This window comes from Heterocephalus glaber, unplaced genomic scaffold, assembly GCF_053883595.1.
Source record: "Heterocephalus glaber isolate CG9 unplaced genomic scaffold, H.glaber_assembly_v1.0 deba00001719, whole genome shotgun sequence".
Lineage (NCBI taxonomy): Eukaryota > Metazoa > Chordata > Mammalia > Rodentia > Bathyergidae > Heterocephalus > Heterocephalus glaber.
Genome location: NW_028258432.1, coordinates 1,073,269 through 1,093,855, shown reverse-complemented (window position 1 = coordinate 1,093,855; position 20,587 = coordinate 1,073,269). Strand labels below are relative to the sequence as shown.

The 20,587-nt window shown below is 40.4% G+C and overlaps 1 protein-coding gene and 1 pseudogene across 3 annotated transcripts in view; both read right to left on the bottom strand.

Annotated features, from left to right (window-relative positions):
- The window catches only part of Rnf17 (ring finger protein 17), a 160,038-nt gene that overhangs the window by 101,680 nt on the left and 37,771 nt on the right, over nucleotides 1-20,587 (bottom strand). For all 3 annotated transcript variants that reach the window (XM_021236394.2, XM_021236396.2, XM_087199443.1), the window contains exons 13-16: nucleotides 10,240-10,429; nucleotides 9,335-9,503; nucleotides 3,827-4,017; nucleotides 2,177-2,318 (exon numbers count right to left, since the gene is read on the bottom strand). In XM_021236394.2, coding sequence (XP_021092053.2) covers nucleotides 2,177-2,318; nucleotides 3,827-4,017; nucleotides 9,335-9,503; nucleotides 10,240-10,429 — 692 coding nt within the window. The remainder of the gene's footprint in view (nucleotides 1-2,176; nucleotides 2,319-3,826; nucleotides 4,018-9,334; nucleotides 9,504-10,239; nucleotides 10,430-20,587) is intronic.
- Nucleotides 11,711-15,200, bottom strand: LOC106010229 (nucleolin pseudogene; annotated as a pseudogene).

Below are 20,587 nucleotides of genomic sequence, written 5' to 3'. Positions count from 1 at the left end.
GAGATGAATTAGACTTCACAAAATTTAAAACTGTGGATCAATGGAGACTATCAGGAGAGTGGGAAGATAATCTATAGGATGGGACAAAATATTTCTGTAAGTCACATATATGCAAGGACTTAATGTCCAGAATATGAAGAATGACTACAACCCAATAATAAAATAATTCAATCGAAAAAACAGAAAAAAGGGCTGGGGATTTAGCTCAGTGGTTCTGCCACCTGCCTTGCAAGCACAAGGTCCTGAGTTCAATACCCAGTATCAAAAAAAAAAAAAAAGTAAAAAACAGAAAAAGCATTTGAATAGATATTTCTTAAAAAAGATATGTGCACAGCCAATAAATAAACACATATAAAGATATTCAATACCACCAGTTAATGAGGAAATACAGGTCAAAACTACAATGAGACTTTACTTCATACCTATTAAGATGGCTATCATTTAAAAAATAGTAACAGAGGGCTGGGGATTTAGCTCAGTGGTTCCGGCGCCTGCCTCGCAAGCACAAGGTCCCAAGTTCGATCCCTAGTACCCCCCCCCCCCCAAAATAGTAACAGAAAATAACTTTTGGTGAGGACATGGAGAAATTGGAAACTTGTGCATTGCTGGCGGGCTATAAAACTGCATGTATGGTTGCTATAAAAAACAATTTGATAGTTCCTCAAAAAATTAAACACAGAATTACCACAGAACTCAGCAATTCCACTCCCAGGTACATATCTTTGGTTTTTTTTTTGGTACCAGGGATCAAACTCGGGACCTTGCACTTGCAAGGCAGGTGCTGGAACCACTGAGATAAATCCCCGGCCCCCCAGGTACATATCTTAAAAACCAACCAAATAAAAAGCTGAAGGCAGGGACCTATATGAATACTTTCATACCAATGTCCATAGCAGCATTATTCACAATAGGAAAAAATGAAACAACCCTATTGTCTATCAACAGATAACTGGATACACAAAATGTGATATATCCATTATTCAACCATAAAAAGGAATAAAATTCTGATACAAATTCTGATCTACAGATGAACCTTGAAAATGTTATGCTCAAGTGAAATAAGCCAGACATAAAAAGAAAAAATATTATATAGCTCTATCTATGGTACCTACAATGAACAGATTCATAGTGACAGCAGAACAGAATCTTATCAGTAGCTGGGGGAAGGAAATAGGATCTTCATGTTTAAGGGGCACACAACTTCTGTTTAGGATAATGAAAGAATTATATAAATAGATGGTGGTCATGATGGCACAAAATTGTGGATATAACCAATGGCACTGAACTGTACACTTAAAAATAGTTAAAGTGGTAAAAATTATGTTATGTATGTTTTACCATAACAACAACAACAAAAAAACAAAAACAAAAAGACACTGAAGAAAAGCAAGCAAGTAAGCAAGAAACACAGGTCCTGACTTAGCCCCAGATAAGCATCTTCCACAAATCCTCTCGGGAGTCAGAAAGTGTAGTGCAACTAGAGATGACAGGCCCAGAGTTTACAAGGTAAAAGAAGCCAGTTCGATCCTGGCTTTGCCAGCGAGTTTCACATCCTTAGGCAATATGCTTCATTCCTGTGCTTAGTCTCCACATGTGAATGGAGACAGTAGCATCTTTCTCATATTTTTAACATTAGTGAGTTAATTTACATAAATTCCTAGAGTCTTTTTGATGAGTTAGTTCATATAAAGCACTGAAAGATCAATAAAGATGAACTTTGTTGTTGTTGGTTTTCTAAACAAACACATTGGTTACATATTCAGAGTTTAGTCTGAAATACCTTAATCTATTTTCGAGTTCTAATTTAGAAAACTATCTGGTAATAAATGAAATTCTCAGATGTACATGGTTAGAAGGTTTATCATTACATTTTGATTTGCCAGATCTTTGTGCTTTTCTAGTTTCTAGATTTCAGGAGGTAGGAAGAAAACACTTACACATTAAATAATCATTGTCTTTTCCCTACATCTTTACTAACTCGCAAGATAAAGAATTCATTCAATTTAGCATGAATCCTGTGGACTTTTTGTTTAAAGATGCAGCTTCTAAGAGATTTAAATGTATAAAAGGTGAACAGTGGTTCATTTGCTCTAATATTCATACTGGGCACTCATTTCTGTTACATGTTTTTATTTAAAAACTTCTTTAAAATTCCAAATGAACACTACATACTTACCAACTGAAGATAGAAATCGGTAGGACTATTTATAAAACAAATCATAACCGAAACATCTGTCATTTCTTTAGGCAAAATAGGTGGATGATAGTGAAAAGTCACATTATTTTCAATGTGGCTTCTTGGCGACTGTGACCTAAACCTAGTTGAAAACAATTAAAAACATGAGTCATTTTCTTAAAGTATCTCTTAATGACTTGATCTTAAGAATGGGCTTCTACTGATTTACTTACTCAAAGTATTCCCTTTCCAATTTTTTTCTCCTAACCTATTACATTTCTTGGTATTGTCTCCAGTTACTGAACCGAGTGTGGTGGCTTGCCCATTGGCAACAAAAGGGTTAAACCTTTTAGCAGCAGAACTGGTCTGCAAAGCAGTCCTACCCAGCTAGGACTGAGCAGTCCTAAGACAATATAACAACACTGACCATAATGACAAAAGATACAACAAACCTTTGATGTAAGACCCATTCATTCCTCCAATAAGCCCTGATCCATTTTCCCTAAAAGTTAATGTGGATAGACTTCCTTATCTGAAGCTAAGAGGCCTTCTATGAGGCCAAAGGAAATGGTCTTGCCAACTTTAAGCATCTAATGTTAGACACAATGCAAGTGCTTACCAAAGATGTGCAAGGTACTAGATAATCTGGAAAAAGACATTCTTTAGATAATCACATCTGCTGTGCAGACCCTTCTTCCACATCCCAACTCATAAAAACCCCAATCTCTCATTCCGATCTCACAATTACCCTTTTGGAAATTGGCTTGCTGTCCTCCTTGACAGTGTAGGTGGGTCTGAACAAAACTTTTTATCTTTACTATTATCTTTGCTGGATAAATTCTTTTTTTTTTTTTGTACCGGAGATCAAATTTCGGTTCTTCCACATGCGGGGCAGGTGGCGGAACCACTGTGCTAAATCCCTGGCCCTGGATAAATTCTTTATACTGCCTATTATACCAGCCCTCCTTATGCCATCTTTGTATGGTACCAGGGTAAGAGCTTGGTAATTAAGTTTCAAATTTGTGTCAAGACATTTTAGAGCTGGGAATGCATTAGAGTCAAAGCTAATTCTACTCTAACTTTTGCTTGCCTTGTTAGTCACAGTCTGTAGCAGCACTCAGGGCAGCTGAGGGGTTTCTGTGGTCTTTTACAGTCCCAACACTCTGCTTTAATTTTTCTAGAATTCAATCTATCTGGGTCATTTAATCATCCAGAGCAGGATGTTAGGGCTGCCACCACCTCTATGATTCCTTAAGTCATCACATTTTTGCTCATCAGAAATAAAAAAAAAAAAGAACACATTAAGTATTCTAGACTCAGACATTAAGTATGTATTAGTGACCTTGAACTCTTTCCAAAGGCTAGGAAATTTAAGTTAGGAATAATTAAACTACAATTCTTGAAACAGTAGAGCTGTTTGTAGTTATCACAGCCTAAAAATGATTCATATCTATACATATTTTAAAATTTGAGCTATACCCTAATTTCTCTGAATGCAGTTTCCACAGACAACAACTAGAAAACTTTTGATAACCATGTTGCTAATCTCTAAGGGTATGTTAAATTCACTTTATAGCCCACAGTTTCAAAAGGTAAAATCTGATGCTATTTATAGCTATAATCTTGAAGAATATTTAACGAGTTGCTTACCTTGCTAGTTCCATAAAAACTAATGCATCTCTAAGAGACGCAGGCATATCACTGCTTATTTTATTTGTTGGTGGTTTCTGCAAATCTACAATAAGCACACCATCTTCTTCTCCAAAAACTCTCATTAAAACAGCCTTATTATTTACCATTTTCAAAAATTCCACTTTAGCTTCCTCTTCCCAGCCTTTACTCTGTGGGAAAAAAAGTAAAATTCCAAAGTAATTAGTAATTATAATTATCTTTAAAGTTATCTTGTCTGCATGTAGCTTTGTACCAGTCTGCAACTCTGAGCAAAGGCACTGAACTAACCACACATATAAGAAACATTTGAAACCACAAACCAAAGGGCAGTCTTAATGCAAGCACAATATGTATTTTATAGATATATTCCCAAGGTGTTTATAAGCAGTTTTCACTTTGGACTTTAGTGTTACTATTTAACAGTATGATAATATGTTAGGTTTTTTTTTTTTGTACCAGGGATCGAACTCAGGTCCTTGCACTTGCAAGGCAGGCTTGGTGCCACTAAGCTAAATCCCCGGGAATAGTATAGTAATATGAAAATAATGATTTTTAGACCGATGTAGTGGCACATGTGCATAATCCTAGCACTCTGGGAAGTTGAGGCAGGAGGACTGTAAATTCAAGCCCTGCATGGGCAGCTTTATGACCGAGCAAGACCCTGTCTCAAAATTTAAAAAAATTATAAAAAGGTGTAGGGATATAGTGCAGAAAAAGGCTCTGGGTTCAATCCCTAGACTCCTTCCCAAAGTGTTTTGCATTAATTTTCCACTTAAATGGTGAAAATTCAAAAGTAATTGTGGATGTCTAATGTAAGCCTGTAGTATAATAAAAACATTTATAATCATCAGAGCACCGAGGTGAGCCTCTTGGGCTGCCGGACCACCGAGGAGGTGAGTCGCATGGATGCCAGCACCCCACCCCTCGCCCCCGGCTGTGCCGAGCCATTACCTGGATCCACAGCACAGAGTTGTTGCAGGGGTCATAAAGGACATTGTTCTGAGCTTGAGAAGATAAGAGTGGAAGTGAACAATAGGAAGAGGGCCTGAGGCCCCTTGGTAAAAATTAAAGCTGACCGGAAAAGTGAAGAATAAAGGCACACCAGACCACCTTAGTTGGGGGAGCAGCAGTGTGGACCAGAGCAGCATAGCTGCAAGCAGATCCCTGCAGGGCTCTGCCCTGACACCAGAAGATGGGGCACACTGGCCCAAGCCAAGGGACTGCCTGGAAAAGAGCTGCACAGGCACACAAGTAACAGCCAGAGGTTTGCCCCAATATCATCAGTAAGTGCGCGAGACCCTAGCCAGAAGCTTGCTCACACAGCAGGAACTGGGGTGCACAGCCACCAACCAAAGGGCCTCCCAGAAAACAGCTACATAGGGGCCCTAGCCAGTGGCACACCTAGATACCATCCCAAGTGTGCACAGGCCCCAGCCAGAAGCCCACCCAGACAACAGGTCAGCTCAGGGATCCAGAAAGCCACCTTTCTGAACCCAGGAATTAGTGCACTGGTGAGCAGCAGAGAAAAGGCATCTCTGTGGCTTGTTGAGAATTGAAGACCACTGGATGAGGAAAAAGTTGCCTCAAAAAAGGCACAGGAGGCTGCATCTGTTGAAATGAGAAGACATGTAAACAAGTCTCAAAACCAGACTTCCAGATCACCTAAGGCAACCCCAAAGGGAAATGAGATGGAACAATCTGATACGCAACCACCTGGACTCCCTGAACTGACAACAAAAAAGGATCTGGAAAAAATAAAATCAGAAATAATTTCTCAGATAACAGCAGAGATTGTGCCCATAGTACAAGACATGATTAATAAAACTACAGCAGACACAGATTAAAAAAAGAGATGAGGAACATGATGAAATCCCAACACAGGAAATAAATGGAACCCATAAAATAGATACAAACAGATTTCCAGGAGATTAAAAACTCCATTGAAAGTTTACGAAGCAGAATGAGCCAATGTGAGGAGAGAATCTCAGATATAGAAGATAAGATTGCAGTTAGTGACCAGGAAAAGAAAAATTGCTTTAAAATAGTAAGAAACCATAAGAAATCAATCCAACAGCTGCTAGACAATGCAAAGAAGAATGACATAAGACTGACTGGAGTCAATGAAGAAACAGGAGAGAGTGCAGATGACATAAAAAAACTGTTCACAGAAGTGATGGCAGAAAACTTCCCAAGCAGGGGAAAAGAACTTGACATACAGATAAGTGAGGCATATAGGACTCCCAACTAGCCATGATAAAAAAAAAAATCTACACATGGGCATATAATTGTTAAGATTCCAGAATCCCAACAGAAGAACAAAGTCCTACAAGCAGTTAGAGGAAAGAAACCACCTACAAAGGAAAGCCCATCACAATCACAGCAGACTTCTCAACAAAAACTCTCAAGGCAAAAAGAGCTTGGAGTGACCCATTTCAAGCCCTAAAGGAAAACAACCTCCAACCCAGATTGACGTACCCTGCAAAACTATCTTTCACAATTGATGGAGAAATAAGATACTTTCATGACAAAGAGCACCTTAGGAACTTCATGAATACCAAACCAGCACTCTAAAAAATTTCAGACAATATCCTAGTAAAAGACAACAAGGATCACAACCCCAGGAAGCCCAGCAGAATGACTCCATTGGGCATGACAAGAAATTAAATGCCAACACAGAGAATCCAACAAAAAGAAAAAGTCATAACAATGATAAGTCAATATGTATCAGTTATAACCATCAATGTTAATGGTCTCAATTCACCAGTCAAAAGAAACAGACTGGCAGAATGGGTCAAGAAGCAAGATCCAACAATATGCTGCACACAAGAGACACACTTAATTCAAAAAGAAACTCACAGACTGAAAGTTAAAGGGTGGAAAACAATACTCCATGTGACAGGAACCTGAAACAAAGCAGGAGTAGCTATTCTCTTTGCAGATCAAGTGGATTTCAACCCAAAAGCTGAAATACTTCTGGTACCAAGAATTTCAGATAAGGGGCAGTCAACCTGTATGTACAAATCTATTGTGAACATGTGTTTTCATTCCTCTTAAGTAAAAACTTAAGAACAGAACTGTTGGTTCTTAACAGTAATACAAGAAATTTCTATGTTGTTTTCCAAAATGGTTTTATCATTTTACATTCACATTAGCAGTATTAGAAAGTTCTAACTGGTTCACACCTAAGCTGACATTTGTTCTTTTAAAACTTTTAACTTCATCTCCCTAATGAGTGTATCATACAATCTTGTTATTGTACTGATTAGTATTTTTCTGATTCTAGTGTTGCACACCTTTCCTTGTGCTGTACTGGCTACTTATCATCTTGTGTCTACTTTTTAATTGGGTTGTCTATTAATGAGCTGTAAGTGTCCTTTATATATTATGGTCATAGGTTATATTATAAATATGTTCTGTTTAAGGACTTTTCATTTTCTTGATGTCTTTTAAAGTTCTAAATTTTGATGGAATCTCATTTATCAATTTTTTTCTTTTATACATCATGTTTTTTGTATCCTAGGAAATTCCTGCCTACCTTAAATTCATGAACATTTTCCCTTATAATTTCTTCTTAAAGTTTTATAGTTTTAGTCTTTCATATTTAGGTTCATAGATCCTTTCAAGTTATTTTTATGTATGGAAATAAAAGGTTGAGGTTAATTTTTTACATACAAATACCAGGTGTTCTAGTATCATTTGTTGAAAACATTATCTTTTCCACTGCTCTTGAGTTGAGTTTATGTTCTATAAAATGTTAATGTTGGGCCAGGGATTTAGCTCAGTGGTTCTGCCGCCTGCCTCACAAGTGCAAGGACCCAAGATTGATCCCTGGTACCAAGAAAAAAAATGTTAATGTTAAATAATCTTTCAGAACTCAGTGGACCATATATGTGTGGTTCTATTTCTAGATTCTCTGTTTTATTCCATTGATCTATGTTTTTCCTTATGCCAACATTGCCTTGATCACTGGAGCTTTAGAGGAAGTATTAAAATTAGGTAATAAATGTCTTCCAACAGTATTATTTTTTTTTCTTTTTACTTTTCCAAGTCATTTGTACTCCTACATAACTTTTTAATTTCAATATCCAATTCTTCATTTATAGCATGAATACATAGACCTGAATTTTTATATATACCTTGTGTTTTCTAACTCTGCTATAATTAAATACAAGTTCTAGGGGCTCCTAGAGATTTCTTAGTATTTTCTCTGTAGATGATCATTTCGTCTACATATAAAGATTTTACTTACACCTTGCCAATCCTATACTATTCATTTTTATTGCCAGACTATTTTGATTTGGGCCTATGTTTCAAAGTTTAATGGACAGATGAAGAGTAGGTATGGCTGCCCTTGTTCCCCACCTTAGGGAGAAAGCATTGTATCTTTTACATTCATATAAGGTGTTTTTGCTGGAAGTATGGAGTACATGTCTTTTTATCTGTTGAGAAAGTTCTGTTCTACTTCTAGTCTCCTGATAGCTTTTACCATAAACAGCTGTAGAATTTAGTCCAATTCTTTTTCTCCAACTACTGACAGGATCATATGGCTTTTTCCTTTCCTCTGTTAAAATGATGACTTCTGGGGGTGGATCTTCCAATGCTGAACCAACACTGCCATCCCTATAATAAAACCACTTACTACATACTGCCAGATCTGACTTCTAATAATTTGTTTTGTTAAACAAATTTCTATCTATGTTCATACTTTTTTCTTCTATTATCTATCCAGTTTCAGGATTAGCACAATGTTGAGTTCCTAAAATGAGGGGAGAACTGTTCCTTCTTTTTTCTGCTTTGATATAATTTATCAGTTAAAATGTATATGAGCCTGTTGTTGTCATATAGGTAGGTTTTCAAGCTAGGAATATACTTTAATAGTTATACTTTCAAATTTTATATTTCTTCCAGAGTCAGTTTCATTAATTGGTCTTCCAAGGTACTTCATAGAAGTTGTCAAATTTATTTCAAAAAAGATTTTTATAATATGCTTTCTATATCCTTTTAAATTCTGCAAAATCTGTGGTAATGTCCTCTAAATCTTGATATTGTAATTAAAAAAATGTATAATTGATATTGCATAATAGGAAGAAAAAGTGGGAGGGGTAGGGGAAAGGAAAGAAGGGAAGAGAAAAAATATGAGAAATGGAAAAAAATGGAAACAAAGTCTTTGTAAATAGGGAGGGGTGAAAGGGTTCGTGAAGGGAGGGCAGGGGAAGGGGAAAAAATAAGAACCATGTCATGTAAAGGTACAAGATCCCAATGGTGAATGTTAACTGTATTTTATACCTAAAATGTACCAATAAACTTATTGAAAAACAAAAAGAAAAGAAGAAAAAGAAAACATTTACAATCATCAATTAATCTAGCTTTTCCTATCAGCAATATGAGGTATATGTATGCTCCCTGAGTCTAAACACAGCAATTTCATCGGCAATGAACAGCTAAAATTGGAACATTGAGCTTGTGAAGAAATAATGTCTCACTTACTGAATTATGTGGAACAATGTCTTTCAAGGAACAAGGGTGAGCTAATGGTGGGATGTCTTTCAGCAGCTCTTCAATATATGATTCAGACTTCCTTAGAACCAGGCATAAATCATCTAGTACAATATGCTGGTGAGCAGTATGTTCTGGTCTCACATGGGTATTACCAACTCTAGGAAAAATTAACGTAGTATTTTTTGAAAATAATGTTTTAACTTTGGACTTGCTTTCATCCTTAAAAGGTACGCATTTCTAAAGAATAATTTCCTTAAATTTAATCATCTAGAAAGTTATAGTCCAAGTTCATATTTTCTCACTATTGACTTAAAAATCTCAGCTACCTTTATTTGAAATTCCATGCATTCATTCAGTTTAAACCTAAAGGAAATAATGACTTTCCTTGTTAAATATAGATCTATTTATAAAGCTATGATCATTAAACAAAGTGACTATTCTACAGTTACTACTGGTTTGTATACATAACTGTTTCAGTTTGAGTAAAAGACCTAGGAAGACAATTTTAAATACCTAGAGTGAGTTACTCAGAATGACACTTAAACATTCTTTAGTGAAATAATAACAACATGATTTTATTTCATCATCACTGCAGTCAACTATAACACTTTAAAACAATCACCTCGGTGTACATTCCCTCCTTTGAAACAACACAAAGAATACTTAAATTTGGAGTACATTAAGAAGTTTCATTCTATGCTTCTTACCTAGTAATATTAATAATAATTTATTTACTTAGTAAGATAAACACAGAACAAAATATTAAAGTGTGTGCCTGGGCAGTCAAGAATGACAAATAATTCTTTACCCTTTTCTAATTTCCACCATTCTTTAATTCCCCCCAAATATTTCTAAGCAGGCCAAAAATATATAATAATTACAAAATACCATACCTTGTGACAATTAAGACTTCAGAATTTCCAAAATCTACCATGAATATTTCTATAAGTGCAACTTCATGGACTGAGAATTTGGCTGGACTACAAGGTTTTCTAATATTTTTACTTTCTATTGGAATTAATTCAGTGATAGTTCCTCGGCACCACATTCCATTTGCAATACTGTTGACAAATACCCTTGCACCTAAATAAGGGGGGGAGACAAATCATTATCAATGTTAATGAATAAAGACATTTAATAAAGTTCTAGTTTACAAACATGTACATTAGCTCTGTGACTATTTTCATTTATTTCTTGAACATATAGTACTGTATCAAGTGTCATACACTTAAAGGATAATGTATTAGGATAATTTGTTACAGAGAATCTTACAAGATAAAAGAGGAGATAAAAACAGAATACTCAGTAGTCATTCAGTGAAGAACAATGTTTCATGTACTACATTAATACAGATGAATAAGATTGTCTTGCCATTAAGAAGTTCAAAGAAGGACACAGGTAAATAAACTCTACAATACACTATTATCTACTGCAGTGGCTGCCTATTGGAACAAAAAGGTTAAAACCCTTACAGAAAGATTTCTAGTTAAAGACATCCCAGGTAGGTGGTCTTAGGACCCCAACAAAGCTTTTGATGCAAAGCCCATTCATTCCTCTCAATGAGCCCCAACCCATTTTCTAAATGGTAGGTACAGACCTTCTGATTTAAAGCTGAAGCCCTTCTACAAGCCAGAGAAAATGGTTTTGTCAAAACTGCAACTGTAAATGTAATTTGAAAGAGAATACAGGTGCTCCCTGATCCACAAGGTGCTGATCCAGGAAGACGTTTTCTAGATAATTATATTTTCTATCTAGATCCTTTTTCCATATCCTCAAACCCTTATAAAAACCCAATCTCTCATCTTGACTGCTATGATTTTTCTCTTGGAAACTGGACTGTCATCCCTCTTGACAGTGTACCCTGATATAAATAAACTCTTGTCTTTTCTACATTCTTTGTTGGTAAAATCTTTTTAACATTCATATTACTGGCCCTCCATGAGCTGTCTTGCAGGACACTTCCTACATTAAAGACCACCCATTGTCACACTGCACATGTAGGGAAAGGCAGCTTCTGCAGGGAATAGGCTTTATTAAAAATTAATAGGAAATCTTACTAAAAGCAGCATTTGCCTCTACAGTTAAGACTCCATGGTCAGAATAATTAGTCAAAGGAGAGAGAAACTAGACCTAGAGAGGTACCAGATAATGTAATTACCATAAGAATTTATCAAAAAAATGTTAAAGCATGGAGAAAGCCAGAAACATAAAAGACCAGGGAAACCAGCCCCCACCCACCTCTGCTAAAATGCAAAGGAGACTATGTGAAACACACACACACACCTATACATATACCATACATAGTCTCACTTCAGCATTATTATCACAGCTGAAACACGCGTCTTTTTTTTTTTTTTTTTAGGAAAAAAATGGTTTTCTACATGGGATGAAACAATATAAATTCAAAACTCACAGGTCAGGGTTAGCTCTGTCACTCACCGCTTTAAAAAGTTTATGAATCTCCAGTCAAAACCAACAGGGTGCATCGGGCATCGCTCTCCTGAAATGTCATCTGCGCTTCCCAAGTCGACCACAGGATGCTCACCGTCTCGGAAGGCCCTCCGAAGGCTCTGTCATCGACGGGTAACAGAGTAAAGCCCCAGAGTCCTTTCTTTCCAATGAGCAGGTTCAGACAGGGACAGAGGGACTATTCAAACTTCGTCTTCTTGCCTTGTGGCTTGTGGTCTCCTCCTCCTCCCGCCTCCTCGGAAGCCTCCTCGCCCTCCAAAGCCTCCCCGGCCTCTGCCTCCAAATCCGCCTCGGCCGCCTCTGCCGCCACCGCGGCCCCTAAAACCACCTTCTCCCTTAGGCTTGGCCCAGTCCAAGGTAACTTTGTTTCCGTCACCTTCACTGTCTTCCATGGCCTCCTTAGTGGCCTTGGCGTCTTCCTCACTGTTGAAGTCTACAAAACCAAAGCCCGTGGAGGATCCGGTTTCCCCGTCAGTGACTATCCTTGCTCCAATAGAGCCGTCAAATGATTCCTTTAAGGTCTCTTCGGTGGTTTCCTCAGACAGACCCTTGACAACAGGGTTTGGATGGCTGGCTTCTGGCGTTGGGCAAAGCCCTGAGTCCTTGCAGCTCCAGTCTGATCCTTCTGCCCTCAATTTCCCTTTTATTGCAGGAATTTAAAGCTTCTTTAGCATCCTCAAATGAAGCTAATTCTATGGACGCGTACCCTTTAGATTTGCCATTTTGGTTCTGGAGCACTTTGATAAAAGTTGCTTTCTCAACTACTTCCTGGAGAGTTTCTTCTGTTGCACTGTAGGAGAGGGTGCTTCGGTACAGCGTCTTTGATTCACCACTCCAGGTGCTGTTCTTTCCACCTCTGTAGTCTTGGTTTTGACCTTTCTCCCCTGTGTAGTAGAGGGAAACAGCTCGCCTGTCGATCTCTGTTCCCTGTTTTTCTTCAAAGGTTTTCTCTGCATCGGCTTCCATCTTAAATTCAATATAAGCAATCCCTTTACCCTTCCCATCCTTGCTGACTAGTCTGATCTCTATGGCATCCTCAAACACTTCTCTTAATTCGTCCTGAGTGACTTTGTAGGGGAGATTTTTGGCCAAAAGTGTTTTGCATCTCGATCTTTCTTGCTGTCTTTTCCTTTGAGTTTCTCTAGTTTAATTTCACTGCCAAAGACTTTTAAACCAGGGAGTTCCAAGGCCTTTTCCAGGTCTTCAGCAGATTCAAAGTCCACGGAGCCAAACTTCCAATTTGTACCGATTCTGACATCCACAGTAATGAGATCATTCTTAGCAAAAACTTCACTAACACCAGTTTTTAACTCAGGAGCAGATTTGTTTGAATTCAGATTTCCAACGAAGAGGCTGAAAGCTGTAGTTGGCTCTGTGCCTTCCACTTTCTGTTTCTTGGCTTCAGGAGCTGCCTTCTGTCTGCTCACTTCCTTCTTTCATTTTCCAGGTGCTTCTTTGACAGGCTCGTCCTCCTCGTCCTCCTCCTCCTCTTCATCCTCCTCCTCCTCCTCCTCCTCCTCTTCCTCCTCAGCCACGTTCTTGGCTTTTACAGGAGCAGCTTTTGCAGGAGCTTTTCTTCCTTTGGCTGGTGTGGTTTCCATTGCTGCTTCTTCACAGCTGTCTTCCTCCTCTTCCTCATCTTCCTCCTCCGCGTCATCGTCCTCATCCTCTGAGGCAGGGGCAGCAGCTACTGCTTTCATCACTTCTGGCTCACATTCCTCGTCTTGTCTTCCTCCTCGCTGTCATCATCCTCTTCCTCATGTCTTCCTTCGTGGCATTTCTGCCATTCTTTGCCCCTTGGCTTGGGCAGCAGCGCCCTTCTTACCTGGGGCTGCCACCATAGCTTTGCCCAGTGCAGCTCCCTTCCTGCCAGGTGCTGCGCCTGCCTTCGCGGGCCTCGCTGTCCTCTTGGCTGGCTGGCTACTGCCCCTTTTCGCCCGGGGTGACAGCTGCTTTCTTGGCAGGTGCGGCAATCACAGCCTTCTTGGTTGGGGACATCACTGCTTTCTTTGCTGGAGCCGCGGCAGCCTTCTTGCTTTCCTTCTGAGGGATGACAACCTCCTCTCCCCTGCTCCCATCTTCCTCCCCGTCTGACGTTTCCTCCTCATCACCATCTCCTTCTGCCTCCTTCTGGGGAGGGGCCGTTCTCTTGGGGTCACCTTGGATTTTACCAGCCTCACCAAGCAGCCAGAGCTGCGAGACCACATGTCTCCTTTAATTAGTAACTCTTACGCTACTTTTTCTTTTTTGGTACTGGGGATGGAACTCAGGACCTTGCACTTGCCAGGAAGGCGCGATGTCACTGAGCTCCATCCCCAGTCCTTTAAGTTACCTTTCTGTAAAGCTACTCCCCTCCACTTACCCATCACAAAGCGATCGATCTCAAACCAAAAATACATGGACAGTGGAGTACAAGACAGGATCAGAGAAAGTCAGAAAGCCAATCAGATGGTGACAACTTCCAGGTGCCCATGTGGAGGATGAAAAAAAAAATTAGCCCTAAATAAAAAGAGCCAGGGACAAGAGGTCGGGGTATTCGCTTTCTGATGGCCCCTCCTCTTCCAGAGTAGCTATCTTCTCTTTTTCTACCTCTTTTCAAATAAACCATCTTCCTTTATTTTGGCTGGATAGATCTTTTCAGAGTCCATGACACAGAAAGAATCTTAAGCAGCTACACTTCTGGGTTTAACTCCAATCACCCTTTCCTAACTTCCTTTCCAAATTACCTAACTTTTCCCATCTTTCAAGTTCCACTTTAGACTCCATCTTTTCTGTGAAGGCCTCCCAAAAAATTGAGCACAGAAGTCTGTCTCTTTTTGGTACTCAATCAAGGTATGCACGGTCATTTAATATTAAATTACTTGCATATTCCATTGTTGCCAACCAGCTAGTTACAAAAACTCACAGATATCCTACAAGAAATTGAATTAACAGTATTGAGGAACATTCTGGTTATCAGCACTAGAAATCCTGAGGTTTAACGGAGGATTTAACAGTGATGTAAGTACAAACTCCCATCCTCTGTGGTCCCTCACCCTCTCTTCTGTCTACCTCCTAGGTACTGCTCACTAACCCATCTGCTGTCTCCACACTAGCTCCACCTGCTTCAACTAATCCCTGAGGCCCACATACTCTTCTAGTTATAGGTAATGTGTCCTTTCCTCTGTTTGCCTACCCACTTTTCCCAAGAACAAGACTCTATGTTCTTTTGAAGGTGGGCTCCCTAACAGGTGGGCCCAGTTCTCTGGCACACAGACAAGCTGCACTTTGCCAGATATTTTTGGGGTGATCTTCCCAGCACAGGTGGTTTGGAAACTTCAGCCTTGTATCTGATTGTAGCTGGGTCTCTGGGTCCCCACACCAAGGTGGTGTCCACTCTAGTCATGGTTTTTGATGTAATAGAAGGGAAAAAACTATGGTTTCATGCCTGGTATCTATCATAAAAATCAGCAAAGGGACCTCTCCTCTTTTGAACCGAACCAGTACCTGTACAGCGTTGCTTGACTGTTGCTGTTATCAGTGAGATCTTTGGAGGTGATTACTAAAGTGCTGTCATACAGAGGCTCCTTGCTTCTTCCTTAGGTTCCACAAAGATCTGCTGTGTGCCTCAATCACATACTGCATGGGTGGAAAGCTCTGCCTAACTTTCCTTTTTCTCATTAGATGTCAGTGCCTGTGAGGACACTGACCATCATCTCTGAATCTCAGAATCTCCAGCCCTCAAATAAATATTTGAATGTATGTCTCTTCCTTTATTTTATACTCTGCCTCTTTAATTCTTTACTGGTGTTGAGTTTAAGATCTCAGGAGCTGCATGTTCCAGGACAGCAGTGGTGTGGTGTGGAGTACACCCCGAGATGTGACATTTGGTGCACTGGCTGGGAAACTTTAAAGGAAGATGTCTGAATACAGTCAGTAACCAGCCTTGGAATCTTTGGCCACAGATTATCTGGGCCCAACCCTCTAAGCTGGCCCTGTTAGGGTCAACGGTCCAACTGTATCTGTGTAGATAGTTGACGCTCTCCAAGGGACTCTGTAAAGTCTAGAGACTTAAACTGAAAAGGAGCCCCGTGGTTTACTCTTTCTCACTTTCTTGCTCTCCCACTCTCAGAGAAGGCCCCAAGCTCCTTGTTCTCCCCTTCCCCTCCTACCTCTGGTTCTCAACATTCATGTGAGTGGGAGGGAGTAAACTGACAAATGTGCTTTTACTAATATAATTTGTGACTGCTGAACAATGGGCACAGGCTTTGATCTGTGAGTTTCTTAAGTGTATTACAGACACCAGGAGATAAAACGTTTTAAGAGTGGGTTTTGAGTAAAGCCTATCTTATCCTGCTATTGAGAGAAATTACCTGGGTGATTAGGGAGATAACACAAAATGTCTCAGAGATCTCTTTGCCCTAGGACCCATGGGTGGGATTTCTTCTGCTTCTGTCTATCCCTGGAGGCTAGGGTTTCCCAGTGCAGCTTGTCCCTTTTGCCACCGCTGGCTCAGGGATAAGTGGGTCATTAAAATGAGCCCCTGGGTAGATCCCTATCTCCTCCTTCTCAAGTTCCACTGTTCTGTCACCAACACACTATCCCTGAAAATTTGGTTTATGGTCTCAAAAATTTTTAAATCTATACAGAAAATTTGGCCATGGTGTCACCCACTTGCCCTGGTCTCCCAGGAACTCTGCCAAGGCGACCCGCCTCCAGGACCCCAGGCCAGCTGGTGCCAACTCACCCTGCCCCCCCAATGCGGCAATGTGCTCACCCCACCCTACCCAATGCTGCCCGGGTTGCAGCACTTCAGAGCCCACTCAACTCACCCCCTGGCCCTCATAAAAAAACCTTATAGTCTCACTATTAAAATCTGGCTTTCACAGCCCAACCCTTTTTTAAAGAGGGGTCCTTCTGGGAATCTCTCTGCATTTGAGACATAGAGCAAACATCATTACTAGGGCCACAGAGAGGGCCACCAAGGTCCTGAACCAATTCCCAGGGGAGAGAAAAAGACAAATGGAGAGAGCAGGTCTCAAGTCCATGCACAGGTATAGTATGGAGGAATCCTGAGGGTGGTAGGGTGCCAGGGAGGAAGGTAGAGGCCACATTCAGACTTCCTGGTGAGATGGGAGATGTCGTATTTCTGCTTTACAAGGCAGAAGAAGGATGCCTAGGCAGGCTTTCTTCCCCACCTTAGCCTTGAAACAGAGACTTTACACTAGGGGATGCCAAAAATGCAGAGGACAGTCACATTCAGTCTTTCTCTTCCTTTAGACGGGCACCAGGCCATGGCCATCCTACCATAGAATGTCTTTTTAAGCAATGGAGAGAGTTAGATTCCAAAGCTTGAGAAAGAAAGCCCTTATCTTTTACTGTACCAGGGCTTGGCCAGGATACCCTTGGGGGAACCAAGAAAGGTGGCCAAATGAAAGGAGTATAAATTACAATACCATCTGGCAATTAGACCTATTTTGAAAAAAAAAAAAAAAAAGGAAAATGTAGTGAAGTGGTTTATGTCCAATTGTTGTTTTTTCTTAAAAATTACCCCAAATGGATGTCTCAATGTTTCACTGATTCTTCTCAATAACTGCTTTGGGACCAATCACCTTTCCTTGTCCCAGTGGAAAAAGATCAGACTTTGGGACTCCAATAGAGGAAAAAAACACAACCTAGAAAGCTTCCTAGAATAGGGACTGCAACCCCACCCCATTCTAAAGACAAGCCCCCTGCCCCAGCAACTAACCTGCTGCCTCTCCCTCCCAATTTCAGAGGGCAACACGAACAGGTTCCATTCACCTATACAGAGCTAAGAAAGATTAGGCAAGATCTGAGGAGTTACATGAATGATCCTGATGGAAATGTATAAACTTTCAACAGAATCACTTCTCTTTTCAAACTCAACTGGGAAGACATAATGTTCCTCTTTCGTGGGACTAAGCTCGAGAGAGAAAAAGTCACGAAAGATACAGTAAAAGTAGAAAATTTCTATTATGAGTGCCACAAAAATACAATAAATGAAATAGATGATAAAGACCTTCCCCACCATGTGTCCCTATAGGACAAGAGGCCTGTCTCTTTTCCAGGCCTTGTTGGAATTATCAAACATCCCCTGGAGAAAAGGCCCATTCTCATTTTCTCTATTATATTAAGAAAGGGCCAGCCAGGGATTTAGCTCAGTGGTTTCGCCGCCTGCTGCACATGTGCAAGGACCCAAATTTGATCCCTGGTACCAAAAAAAAAAAAAAAAAAAAAAAGAAAGGGCTAAGGGCAGCAAGGGTCAAACCAATAAATTATGCTAAACTGGGACAAATTTATCAAGAGGAAAAGGAAACCTCACCAATATTTTTTAAAAGACTCAGGGATGCTATGAACAAACATATCCTAATAAATCCTGATAGTGTGGATGGTAAAGTCTTTCTCAAGGACAAATTGATCATCAAATCTGCCTCCTCTCAGAGACCCAAAAGGCTTTCCCGGTCCTCAAGGGGACCCTGTGAAAAGCCCTGGCATTGGGACTCCTGACTCAAGACAAATGTACTTTTTTTTTCTTTTGTGGTACCGGGGATCGAACTCAGGATCTTGGGCTTGCAAGCAGGGGCAGTGCCACTGAGCTAAATCCTCGGCCCTGTACTTCATTCTTTATTCTTCAAGAGTTCTTACCCAGTCCCTGGGGTCTAGCCACCATCCAACAGTCTATTTAAGCAAGGAACTAGACACTGTCACCAGAGGATGGCCAGGCTGTTTTCAGGCTTTAGCAATAGCAGGCATATTTGTTTCTGAGGCTCATAGACTTACACAGGGGAGGACCCTTATAATCAAGTCCTCTCATGATATTGAGAGACTACTGAATGCCTCATTACACTCCTGGGTCTCCGAAGCACAGATTTTAAAATATCAGGTTCTCTTATTAAAAGGACCAGGTGTAAATATTATAGCCTGTCAAAGCCTTAACCCTGCTACCTTCCTGCCTGATCCCCGAGAGTTGAGAGAAAATAAACACAATTATACAAAGGTTCTAATCCATAGCCAACAACAGTTAAGGGAAGGGTTAACTAATCAGCATCTCAGTGACCCAGAAGATGAGCTGTTCACTGATGGTAGTTCCTTTGTGCAGGATGGACTCCAAAAGGCAGGTTATGCAGTGACTGGTCATGCAGGAGTGATAATAAGAGTCAGGCCTGTTACCTCAAAATATGAGGCAGAGCTGATGGTCCTCAGCTGAGTGCTGACTTTGACAAGAGATAAGAGAAGAAATATTTATACTGACTCTATGCATTTCATGCGGTCCATGCACATGCTGCAATCAGGAGGAAATGCGGCCTGTTAACTTGTAACAGATCTTCCATCAAACATGCCCCAGAGACTCTACAACTCATTGAGGCTGTTCACCTGCCTCAAGAAGTGGCAGTTATTTACTGCCCAGCCCATCAGGGAAGAACAGCCTCTACTGTTGTGGGCAATGAAACAGGCAAAGGCAACTGCTTCTTGACAAGCTTAGAGTGGCCCCTCTCATAGTCCTCTATAGTCTACTGCCTACTAGCCCACCTGTCTATTCTGACAAGAAAATTCCACAGGTAAAGAAACAGAGATGGGCCCTGAATTCTAAAGGATGGTGGGCCCACCCCAAAGGTTGCCTCTTTCTACCAAGAGGCTTGGAAGAAAGAAAATATGGGGAAAACCGGAAATATTTAAGGATATACATAATACTCACCATTTAGGACAAAAACAAAAACAAAAACACCTTTTAGTTACCAAGTCCTTTCTGGGGCAAAGATTAATGACACAAGAGGTGTTTAAAAAATGTAAAGTGCACCTGAGGATCAATCCTCAAAATGCCTGATTAAAACTGCCAAGAGTACAGTAATTGAGGCAGTTATCCAGGGAAAGTCTTGCAGACTGATTTTACCAAAATGCCAAGAGGCCAACACAGCTAGTTCTTATTAGTTCTGGTTAACACTCACATGCATTGGATAGGAGCCTTTCCTACCCAAAATGAAAAGGTCTGAAGAGTAGTCAAGGTCCTTGGTCCATAGATTATTTCAAGGTTTGGGGTGCCTTAGACTCCCCAAAGTGACTGTGGCTCACCTTCCACTCAAATATTACCCAGGGTCTCAAAAGCTTTGAACATTGGGTATCAGCTTCACTGTATGTGGCAGCCCCAATTGTCAAGACATAAAACATGCTAATGAAATACTCAAGAGACACTTGCTCAAGCTGGCACGAGTATAAGGCCCCTTGGAAACAGCTCTTGCTTGTGGCTCTTACATGGGCCAGAAATGTACCCAGGCTTCAGGGGCTGTCTCCCTTTAAATTTCTATATGGGAGACCCTTCCTCACAAATGACATCCTAATTGAGGAAACTGAGGGAGCCTTAAGATAAGTGAGGACCTTAAGTCCAGTTCCAGCAAATCCTCTCAGCCTCGAAATAGACCCCAGGCCTACTCCATCTAGTGAGCCTCTCTTCTGCCCTGAGACCCTAGGACTGGTCAAGGATCTAGACATGTAAGACCTAAACAAACCCCAGTGAAACAATCCCTACATGGTGATCCTTTCCACCTCCACCACAGTTAAGGTGACAGGACACGACTCCTGGATTCATCATTCCAAAATAAAGCTGCTGACTGCCTTCAAAAGCTGCGACAGCACATCTCACTTCAAGGCCACATCCAAAGCAACCTACACCCGTCAACCTGAGGAAGACCTTAAGCTTCTGTTCAAAAAACAAAACAAAGATAAGTGATGCTAAAATCTGTTTACTGGGGATATAGGTAACATCCATTTTCTTAC